The sequence below is a fragment of the Trichinella spiralis genome (assembly GCF_000181795.1).
Source record: "Trichinella spiralis strain ISS 195 chromosome Unknown Scfld6, whole genome shotgun sequence".
NCBI lineage: Eukaryota > Metazoa > Nematoda > Enoplea > Trichinellida > Trichinellidae > Trichinella > Trichinella spiralis.
The window spans coordinates 3120553-3131850 of NW_003526945.1; the positions used below are offsets into that span (position 1 = coordinate 3120553).

Below are 11298 nucleotides of genomic sequence, written 5' to 3' on the forward strand. Positions count from 1 at the left end.
AAATCAGTAATATTATATTTATTTAGGGGTGAAATATATGCGTGATGTTTTAATTTTTCAGATTTATATCCATCTTGATTTCAATTTTTGATGTAACGTAGATCATGAGATAATGAAAGATAAAAATCTGTTTTCAGAAGGAAAGCCAATTCACCCTTGGGGTTTAGTGCAGTTTGGCTATGTCGAGTAACTCCATGTGAGCCTTGTTTGTTTATTATGCAAATAAGTGGTCTTAAAATAGCCTTATCAGTAACAACGCCCTTGCTTACTTTGCTTAACTGACATGGCTAGCAGCGGCGACGTGTGACGTTCTCTCAGTTTATTGTTGTGCTTAATAACAAACAACTGAATACCACTTTTATTTAATAAAAAGTATTCAATTTGTCTACCGTTGTTGTTTGCATTATTTTTTTTAACTTTTGTATATTCATTTTGAAAAACAGTTACTTGTTATATGTGAAAATTTGATTTTCAATTTAATATATGATTTGCAACTTTTATCATACGATCAAGTGAGCATGTGATTTGATGTTTAGTATTTTACAGACATGAAGAAGAATGAAGACGCGGACAACACAAAGCACAACTAAAAACAAAAGGTATGTGCGGTTCTCTATTCTGTAGGTGTTGGCTAGGGAAGCATTTTAAAGTGCAATTCTCCCTTCGTTGAAGTTAACAACAAACTTTAAGTGGTTCAGATATGAATTAATGCAGTATTTGAGTTTTCACACTGAAAAATTTACGTATACAATTGCTTTCATGGTCACATGTTCATATTCATCAAATTAAAAAATGCTAAATTAAGTCTGATACGGAAATTAAATAATTTTAGAAATTTCCAGATTTACAGTTAAAAGCCTTTTACAAATAAATAAAACAACAACTTAAAAATTTGAATTTAATCATTACAGTAAATGCTGAAATTACTATTAGGTATACTGTAGACAAAAAAGTTGGACTGTTTATTTTTCAAACCAAAACTTATTTTGAAGTATTTATATAGCATTTAAAATGTATTTGTGTAATATTTTATATTAACTATTTGTTGATGCTTTTAATCATTTTGCATTATCAAAAATGTTTCCATACTGTAGCCTAAAGCTATATTTTATTTCAGTTATCCGAGAAATGATCAGTTAACCGTAGTAGTTTAATCTGTATTTTAAATCAAGTCTTTTTTAATTTTCATATTCTTTCTTTTAAAAAAAATGTAATGCAGGTTCATGTTGACCATACGCAGATAGTCATAGGTCATTCGTTTGTTTGGTATTCTGTCGTTTGGTAGCTGGAAATAATCACGCAAAAATGGTAGCTTTCAATTTGCAGTTGAAAGAAATAAATATTTTTTTGATTTATTTTTGTTTAGACTGTTGGAAAAAGTCATAAGATGATTGGGCATCTGAATTATCGGGTGAAAATAGTTTTACAAGATTCACGAATTCTAATCGGATATTTGAAAGGTGAGCTTCAAAAATTATTGAATTTATTTGGCAGAAACTGTTGCTGTGTATTTATTATTTTATTTTTTTATTCTATTAGGTATTTTTCGAATTTTTATTTTTGATGATAGGACTGACTTTTTACGTACTAGTTAATGACTACCATGGTTATGCGATGCTTCTGCATTATTACGGCTCGTTCATGACTAAAACATTTTAGTTAAAACGGTTTCTCACAGTTTTTTGTATAGTTTATTGTTGCGTGAAGCATGAAATTAAAAAGTTCTATGAAGTGTGAAGTTTCCTAATCATTAGTTGAATTTGTAAATTTACAATTTTTAAAGCGAAATTACTTTTAATTGCATGCTATTTAATTTTTTTTCTTAATTTAATTAGCATCCTTTTGGTTATTATTAGTTAGTTACAAGGTACGGAGGTTCTCAATATTGAATTGAAACTGCTATTTAAAAGGTGGACACAAACGTGCATATCGTTTCCGCAAGGGTGATTTTTTTTTCAGAGTGATTGGTTTTAGAAGTTCTAGTAATTCCTTTGAATCACTTAAAAGTGATGTAAGTGCTTTTTTTGTTATTTATGCTTTTGAAAATATTAAGTGATTGTTGTAAACTAAGCATATTTACTGTGCACTGTAGCATCATTGACAAAGAAGCATGAACTTTTTATGATAAAAATGGAATTATTTTAGATTTTATAAAGTCAATTGTTTGCATTATGCATAAATGAAGTCAAATTTTGGATTTTCAGATATTATAATTTTCAGCTTTTTTTAGCATTTGACAAGTATATGAATGTTGTATTGTCCGACTGCGAAGAATTTCGTCGCTATCGGCCGAAAGAGGGACGAACAGCAGAGCGCGAAGAAAAGCGCACTCTTGGATTTATTTTACTTCGTGGCGAGCACATTGTTAGTATGTCGGTTGATGGTCCACCTTTAAAAGATGTATGCATTTTGATAAATTGATTAAATTAAATTTATTGACAATTAAAGCTGAAACCTTAGGACGATGTTCCGCAAATTCCGAAGTGTGGTGGTATTCCTGGACCGGGAATGGCAAAACCTGTTGGACGCGGAATGCCATTCGTTCCAATGCCTGGAATGGCACCAGGTTTGATTTGGAAATTTTAATGCAATGATAATTATTTTGAAGGTATTATTTCTGTTAGGCTTACAAGGGCCAATCAGAGGAGTTGGTGGGCCTGCAACAGCGATGATGCAGCCGCAATATGGTATGCCAGGAACTCCGATGCCGGGAATGGTTCCACCACGTCTTCCTGGGACACCAATGCCTGTACGTCAACCCGGTTTTACTCCTGCTCCCCTAATGCGAGGTAACATGCTCTGTTGAATGGCTAGGCGCATTTTTTATGCAATTTCTTTTAGGCCCGCCGCCGCCACCTTCATCTTCAACTTGAAATAAATGCAGAAAAATGCATGCATATTTAATGTTTTACTTTCATGTATGAGAAGCTGCTAATAAATGTTCCTTACTACTACCGTACAGTGAATATTCAGTTTGTCGTCAGACAGTCTGGTTTCTTCAGCTGCAGCAATAATAACGGCATATGGCGCATACGTACATGTTAAATAACAACAGAAAAACGTTTAATATCTATAAAAAAATAAATTCCAACCTCACAGGTTTCAGAATTGATAACTTTGCTGTTGTTTGCATGCTTTTAATAAGCATTGTCACTTCCCAGTATCTGATCCGTCGGTAACACCCGCCCATTTGTTCATAAACGTTCTGTCTGAAAGAATCAACTTCACGCTTTTTATTATTGCTCGCTTTGAAACGAAACATTTGTCATCCAAATTTGTGATAATACTGTTCTTCAAGTTTTAGAATTTATGCATTTCAAAGAAAGCGGAGAAATAACTACATTTATAATATTTACAAAGGGAACTCACGTGGGTCGTAATAAGAAGCAAGTGGTGAAACTGAAAGCTTTTCCTGTGGAGAAGCATAAATCAGCTATGAAAAGGAAAAACCGTTCCTTCAGGCAACAACAACAAGCACTACGGCAATATTTGATTAAGCAGAGTAAAATGTATTGAGTAAATTGGCCTATATGCAAATTTAATTTCGTTCATTTTGACCTGTATACCTGTTAAATATAATTCAGTTTCTAAACTTATGGAAAGCAGTAAAATTTCTTTAAGCATATTTCTGGATTAAAATCATTGAAATATTATTAATAATTAAAAATGACGAAATATGCAGAAAGATGATTGTCAAATCACTGATAACAAGGTTATAACGCCAATTATTGAAAGGCGAATGCTGTACCCATGGTCAATATTTCATTTGGGTGATATTCCATTGATTGCTGCGGTGTGTGACAAGAGTGGAAATGAAAGAAACTGCATCAAGGTAACACTTTAATATTAAAACATTCTTCTGGTATTTTTTATGAATAATGCATGTATATTTAAGCAGTTATATATTTTTCGATTTTAGTAAGCATTAAAAATCGAAAGACTTGTGAAACAGAATTTTCCCTTATAGATATATAGTTTATCGCCTAGCTGTTTCAAAATGTTGACATTTCGATTTGTTGTTAAACACAGGCTTCTGGATATAAGTTAGAATACGTCGAACATTTCCGTTGCACTAGTGCATGACGATGATTTTTTTTTGTGGACAAAACAGATCGAATAGTTATTAATCAATCTTTTAGTGTTTTCTGTTCTACAAATCAGCAAAATATTGTTTTCCACACAGAGAGCTCTCTAAGTATATTTTCATTTTCTATTCCGTTTAAAAATTTTGTTTGTCAGCGCATGCAACCACTATGCTCATGTATTTTCATGGAGAGCTTTTTTCAATGACATCAGTTTCTGTAGGTCATTTTTGAATTTTCGAAACTCAAGTTCAAACATGTGAAGACGTGTCATGCCTAATTCAATTTTTTGTTTTGGTACAGTTCTCCGTATTAATGTACATTTTTATGAACCACCTTAATTTGCATACTATACGTATTATTACAGCTCATGTTTAAAATTTTCTACCGTTTACGTGTTTGTTATTATTACCACTTATTTTCTAGTGGAAAAAAACTTATGAATCTGTTGTTTCCAGTTGCGAGATTTTACCTAATTTACGGTTCATTTTAAATAACATACGGTTCATTTTGCACTTCAACTGCTTTTTGAGTGTTTCATTTACTTTTAAATTTTTTGTAAAATTTGAAGAAAAACGTTTCAAATTAATTTCAATTTTGCAATTCCACGCCAGTCCACTCGCCCTGCTCACCGTACGCCAAAAACCATTTAAACAACGTAATCGACAGCATTCTAGTCGATCAAAAATTGGCATACCTTTTTTGCCTTTCATACAAGTCTTACTGTGTCTGCTTTTCATTACGTTATCGAATAAAAATTTTCGCGGCTGTTACTCTAAATTCACCATAAAAGCAACATACGAGAGACAATTTTACAATAATAAAAATTACTTTATTCCCCCATTACTAGATATCATTGGTTTGCTGAAAAATAAGCATATCAAATGGTTTTTTAAATATATTAGAAGCCGACTCTTGTGACGAGCTATACTTGATAAGCAAACAAACGGCAAGGCAATGAACACACGAAAATTTGCATGTTAACGAGACGCGCCTAACAGAGATGAAATAATTTGACCAAACTTTCGCTTTAACACTTAAACTATAATTTTATTTAATTTATTTAATTTCGGCTATACAACGGCTCCTAGATGTGCGAAGCTATATTATCGTTAATATTGGAAAGTTCTATCTCATATCTTGTTGTTTGTGTGATTTTGCATCAACGGTCGCGGAGATTGTTTACTGAGCATGACAAACATTATTCGCACAACGTGTTAAGCACATGTTTCATGCAAATTTTTATTTTCGAAAAGAAAACGAAATATTAATCATAATGTATAACTCATCGATGTGCATGTTGCGTATACTTTGATTCTACGAAAATTCATGAATTGAATTATCTTGTAAGGTTGACTTGAAATATTTCTAGGTGGATGGTTTCCAGCAACATTAGAATGGAAGACGTTCTCAAAGGACGTCTGACAAGCGTCATCATTTTTATTCAAAATGGTAAATCACGTTACACAACTCTTCAAAATAGTTTTTCCAAATGATGAAAAGGTAATTATTTTTAAGTTACATTTTTAAATTGATTAACATCATAATATTGCTGAAAGTAGATACTGAATCTATAATAGCCTGACATAACTAGATTATGTTTTATCAAGAAGACATATATTTTGTGATAAATTTCATGATTACGTTTAGCAGCAGTGTATTAAAGTATTAAACTTTTCAAAAGGAAAATAAATATATTATAAACGAATTATTGCTGAAAATAAAATATAAAAATATAAGCACTTTCATGACATTGTCAGTAGAGACGGCAAGCTGCTCATATTTTACCGTACGTTGATGTTGTGATTCATGTACACTGGCAATAAGTATAAAGCTAGGAGGTAGAAATCAGCACTTACAACCCAATTCACCAACATCACTTTTATGACGAATTCACTAGGAGGAATTGTACCGTCAGGTCTCAACATGTTTATTAAATTTAATTCAGTCAAGTGAAGTCAAGTAAAAATGATCCTTCTTCGATATCTGAATTTTCAGTTGCAATAACTTTTGCTATTTTTGAAAAATTGATGATGTTTTCTCAAACGGTTGCAGAATATGTTTCATTAAAATCAGTAAATGAATGTGCATTAGTGCAGGATGTAAAGTTTGAGGGGGTAAAATGTATAAATTTTTAATAATTAGCTTCTCTATTTTGTCGTTGCATATAAGATAACAATGTTGCCGGTTTGTCACTCTTTTAAAATGACAACCGTGATACACAATTTTTAGTACTTCAACTCAGCATGTGCATTACATTAAATTATCAATTCATTATTTTTGCGTTTTCAGTAAATGTTATGTTTTACCAAACTTCTATTTTTTTGCATTCATTCCTTATCTTTTCAAAGTGGTTGATCAAAGTTTGATTGAAATGTTCATTAAACAATCAGTTCTTTTAAATTAATGAATGAATTTTGCTGAACACTGCAAAGTATTATCATGGTGCTAGTACACCCGCATTTACGTCTGACACTATTTTATACTTCTTTAATTACGCCATAATATTATTTGTGATATACAGAGACTTTCATCTGTAACGTATTGAGGATTTTGTTGTTGTTCAGCTATTACTATAATCTTTGGTGTTGACTCATTACATTGTTATTATACGTTTTCAAAGCATACATGCATTTCTAGGTCAGAAGAGTAACTTTATGCAAATGTGAGGGTAAACACTGCCGTTGGCATTCTGCTACGTGCACTTTGTGCTATGCAAATGCGGTAGCAATGTTCCCTATATAAATTTCTGTTTATTGAGAGAAGTGCACTATAGTATAAATGTTCGCTGCTGAATGGCGGTCTACTTACTTACTGCATTGCGTTATTCGGTCATTTTCATGGTTCAGTTCAACAAATACGTTGTGATTGTTAGACTAAAAATATGAAGAAACCACTTACATCTCTTTCAAAATGTATGACTGTACGTTTGCCTTATACGTCATCCCTGATAGGTTTGCTGACAGGTATGAATTTTCATATATTTGCTATTTTTTCATACAATGTTTTCTTTCTTTTTCTTGGCACACTGCATTTAACATGCGCGCTTTTAAAGCTTTTCCCAGATGCTTAATTTTAGTCTTTTTGAATGGAAACTAGCGCGTTGTTCTTCAGTAATGATGTTCAACTAATATCTGAGACTTTATTACGGACAAGCCAATATATAATAGTACTAATGGTATATTTTGCTCTAATTTTCAATAGTCCTTACAAATCCATTTGTGAAGTAGCACTCTGATATAGCAGTTGAACCCCTCCCGCATTATCTGTACTGTCCACTGCAATGTCTATTGCTAAGGTAACATACTTGCCCAGTTGTTGAAAGGAAATGTCTGTCACCGGGATACTGCAGTCGCAGAATCGCACCCCTAAATGATTGTCACTGCTCAAATCGTGCACAAGATTGTTTCAGTATGACATAGGAAAGGTGCTGTTAGCTAGAGAACACACTTTTATACTACCACCTTTCATACTTTCAGAATGGCAGTAACGTTCCCTTCATTTTTGAAATGACTCCTTAAAGTTTCTATTATATTATTGTACCGCCAGTGGCACTGACTTATACAGATGCACCTATTTTCTGTCATTGAGAAAATAACTCAATGCCCATCAATGTTGTCAGTATTGATAAATGAACCTACACCTGAATATTATACGTGACGATTGAGTGGAAGAACGCATGTGACAACTTCCACCTCATCCATCCTTCAACTTCTTACTCATTCCTTCCTGCTATGCTGTCCCGCCCTTCTTTCCTTTCTAATGATCCCCATCATTGATCTCGTAATAATACTAAACTGAACAGAGATCGCATTAAACTGAAAATTCTTCCCCCCCCCCTATTTCGAATTGAATGAACAGCACTTAGTTGTTTTTATCTCATATAAATTTAATTTCTCATAATTGCTGTCGACTAGCAATATAACCAAATCCTGGCTAATCCTGATTCTTTTGTTTTATTCTTTTCATGAAATGCAATACAGAATTGTCACCCGCATAAGTTTCTTGAATTCATTGCAAATCGTTGAGTTACTTAATTTCGGCTAGTAGGTTTATCTCATATTGTATGTGGCGCGCTGATGCAGTTCTCCATCAAGTTTGCAGTCTTACTATAAATCATCATAAGGTGTAAACAAAAGTTTAGTTAAAACAAAATTTCAATAGTAAATAAGCTGTCAAGTGGCATACCCACTGGTGTAGCTGCTTACCATCATGATATCTACGCTGCGCACTAGTTAAATTCTGTGCTAAGATGAATTGTATATTATAAAATTTCTGTCGCAGTTATCATCATAAAATTTCATGACAACTGTTTAATTTTCCATAAATCTGAAAACGTATTTTATTTTCGAAACTATTTTCAGTGGAAGCTATTTTTTTATTATCCATATAATTTTGATTAGATGAAAAACATTGATAAAATATAAATTATTGAATCACCTTGTACTTTCAAGCAACTAAATTACACAACATGCATAAATTCACAGTAATAGCATTTCCGTTTATTTTTAGTAATTTGCGATGCTTCAGGTTAATAATATTTCCTTTTGGGTAATTTTAGGGAAAATAATTTGCATAACAATGCCATATTACGTAGTAATATGAAGTGTGTAAATAGAAACGTAATAAATTTCATCGTCTCGTTTCATAATGTTGCTTATAATGTTTATTTTACTGCGCTATTAGTGATGGAAATTTAGGTTATTCTTCCTGAAGCAAAGTAAATAGTCATTTGCATAATTTTCTTATTATACAATTGACCAAGCACATCGATTTTATTAGGTTATGCAGTTCACTGCAATGCTATCAATCTAGCACGTGGTCAACTATAATTCCGCTCTTCAACACCATCCATGAATAACTGGTAAGTTGGATTTGATATTTTGGTGGTGGCATGCTATGCATGTTACTTTACATATGTGGTGAATGGAAACTGGCGGGTGTCTTTCTAGTGTTATTATTGCTAAGTTTTAGATACATCAGATGCTGAAGACGAAGAAGTATCTATTTCTGTTTTTTATTTATAGATGACTGCATTAATATCATTCACTTTTAGAATTTACATTATTTTACATTCATATGAATGAATATGAAACAACCGAATTCTGAAAACTAACTGAATATGGTAACTATGCATCATGATGAATATGCGTTGCTTTCTACTTGAATTTTTCTGTTAAATTTAGGTTGAAGGTTGCAGTGCTATTAGCGCCACATTGCTTTCATTCTAACTGCAGCACTATTGTTAAATTATTATGTATATGATATCATAGATTAGGTGCCCTTGATTCAATTCTTTTAAGAATTGAAAATTACATTTGTCTTGCTACATTTTGAAAATGCCCAGATGCAATCTATTATCAGTAAAGACAGGTAAAAGCTGATGAACAGTGGTTGTTGGAGTTGCCGACCCAGCGTTCAAAAAACGTATTACAAAAAACAGTAAGTGTTTAATTTGTTTAATTAGATAGCAAGTCGATAGGCGTATTAGATATAGGTAGAATTAGGTAACTTCTGTAATTACAGATACAGTCAGCAGTGACGTTTCCCAGTTGTTCTAGTGTGTTTTCACTAATCATAAAAGTAAGAAGGAATGGATTGTAATTGTAGCAGATTTCGCTGAGTCAGTCGAGCAGCGTTCGTACAAATCCTGACAACGTATTGTTGCTTGTTCCTGTCAGTGCGTTTCCAATGTGATATGACAAAAATTAGTAAGTAGTTTTTGTTTATAATAGCTGTGTGGATTACCTCATCCCATGAAGCTTGTACCGTTTGCAACCCGCGTTCGCATGGACGTAAAGGCGTTTCCTAGCCGTCTCAGTGTTCCTTTGCTTATCACATCATCAGTATCGTTCATCAGTAAGTATTGAATTTGATTAATTAGATAGCTGGAAGATGCCAGTGTTACATGGATTGAATTTGAATATCTATCTGAATATGATTATGAATATGAATACATGAATATCTATAATAACGTATAACATCATTAGCTGAACTGTTTTCAAGTCCCTTTCGCTCTGGACACCGTGCTTAGTCATGTTCACATCAGTTTGTTCTAAATGTGGCATCACAAACATCCGTAAGTATCGAGCTTGCTCCTAATTGCAATTGGATACGTAATGTGTGCACATTTTATCCATGACAGCATTACGTTAACATCAAACGAATTCGATGTTTCTTCTGATGGCCCTCTGAGTTGAAGTTGACGCAGTGACGTTCATCATTGGTACTAGTGTGGTTTCACTTATCATAAGAGTAAGAAAGATGATTGTATTTCTAGCAGCCTATGTGGAGACAGTCGAGTAGCGCCGGTGTCCGTACAGATCTTTCGAGAGTGCGTTTCCAGTGTGATATGACATAAATTAGTAAGTAGTTTTTGTTTATAATAGCTGTGGATTACGTCATCCCATGAAGCTTGCACCGTTTGCAACCCGTGTTCACATGGACGTAAAGGCGTTTTCTAGGCGTCCCAGTGTGCCTTTGCTTATCACAAATTCACAAAGAAGGAATTCGATATTGTTTACGGCAGCAATGAAATACGTTAAATAAATAGAACAGGTACGTCGCTGTACATCCCAGAATTTTGTTCTTGATAGCAATTTATGAATTTTTTAGTCGCAGCCGATGGCACTCTCAAATTGCGTTTCCTACGGTTCTGTTTTTCCTTGTCACGCAAGGTAAGGAAGAATTTCATTAATTTTTGTAGAAGAATTGTATTTAAAGTTTTGGTGCGTAACTGTGAAGACGAGAGCCGCATTTTGAATGATTTCCATCTAATAACTTTTATTAGATGAAAATCGTTCAAAATGCGTTATTAGGCTGTTATTCGTCTTCAATTACTTTTTATAATATGGCCATAATAGGGTATATAACTATATTCATCTATGAATTTTAGAATCATGGCATGTTTAAATTCTTCATTAAGAGAAGTAGAGGTAGCGTAAAGTACTGGTAGGTAGCATCAAAATGCAGGTAAGTGGAGTCAAAGCGGTTATATTAAAGTGCGTACAGGTAAATGGACTGCAGGTAAGTACTGAAGGTAAGTGCGTACGTAGGGTGCAGGTGAGTAAAATGAAAAGGGAAGTTGTGCAGGTAAGTATAAAGAAAGACATCGTAGGATTAAAGAGCGTAGAGGTAAAGGTAAGTATAAGGCGTCACTCTACGCTGAGTGGAGGGGGTACTGGAAAGCGTAATAAGTGAGGTAAGTAGAGAACAT

The 11298-nt window shown here is 33.3% G+C and overlaps 3 protein-coding genes across 3 annotated transcripts; all 3 read left to right on the forward strand.

Moving 5' to 3' along the window:
- The first annotated feature begins 558 nt into the window (after positions 1–558).
- Positions 559–2873, forward strand: Tsp_10755 (putative LSM domain protein). The gene is made up of 8 exons (XM_003373736.1): positions 559–599; positions 1118–1148; positions 1367–1460; positions 1540–1590; positions 2231–2400; positions 2461–2566; positions 2625–2789; positions 2842–2873. Exons 1-8 carry the CDS (start codon positions 559–561, stop codon positions 2871–2873), a joined length of 690 nt encoding a protein of 229 aa, XP_003373784.1.
- Positions 2874–3676: 803 nt separating this feature from the next.
- On the forward strand, positions 3677–5017 carry Tsp_10754 (hypothetical protein). Its single transcript, XM_003373737.1, has 4 exons — positions 3677–3832; positions 3968–4043; positions 4654–4799; positions 4988–5017. The coding sequence occupies exons 1-4, from the start codon at positions 3677–3679 to the stop codon at positions 5015–5017; spliced, it is 408 nt and encodes a 135-aa protein (XP_003373785.1).
- Positions 5018–5966: 949 nt separating this feature from the next.
- Positions 5967–6827, forward strand: Tsp_10753 (hypothetical protein). The gene is made up of 4 exons (XM_003373738.1): positions 5967–6010; positions 6031–6199; positions 6228–6269; positions 6723–6827. Exons 1-4 carry the CDS (start codon positions 5967–5969, stop codon positions 6825–6827), a joined length of 360 nt encoding a protein of 119 aa, XP_003373786.1.
- Positions 6828–11298: the final 4471 nt, after the last annotated feature.

Coding starts and splice junctions, on each gene's coding strand:
- Tsp_10755 (XM_003373736.1), top strand. CDS start 559: ATGAAGACGCGGACAACACAAAGCACAACTAAAAACAAAAG. Junction 1,149..1,366: donor ATGATCAGTTAACCGTAGTA/GTTTAATCTGTA, acceptor ATTTTTGTTTAG/ACTGTTGGAAAAAGTCATAA. Junction 2,567..2,624: donor AATGCCTGGAATGGCACCAG/GTTTGATTTGGA, acceptor TATTTCTGTTAG/GCTTACAAGGGCCAATCAGA.
- Tsp_10754 (XM_003373737.1), top strand. CDS start 3,677: ATGCAGAAAGATGATTGTCAAATCACTGATAACAAGGTTATAACGCCA. Junction 3,833..3,967: donor ATGAAAGAAACTGCATCAAG/GTAACACTTTAA, acceptor TTTCCCTTATAG/ATATATAGTTTATCGCCTAG. Junction 4,800..4,987: donor CTTTTTTGCCTTTCATACAA/GTCTTACTGTGT, acceptor TAAATATATTAG/AAGCCGACTCTTGTGACGAG.
- Tsp_10753 (XM_003373738.1), top strand. CDS start 5,967: ATGACGAATTCACTAGGAGGAATTGTACCGTCAGGTCTCAACAT. Junction 6,200..6,227: donor AGGATGTAAAGTTTGAGGGG/GTAAAATGTATA, acceptor TTTAATAATTAG/CTTCTCTATTTTGTCGTTGC. Junction 6,270..6,722: donor ATAAGATAACAATGTTGCCG/GTTTGTCACTCT, acceptor ATGCATTTCTAG/GTCAGAAGAGTAACTTTATG.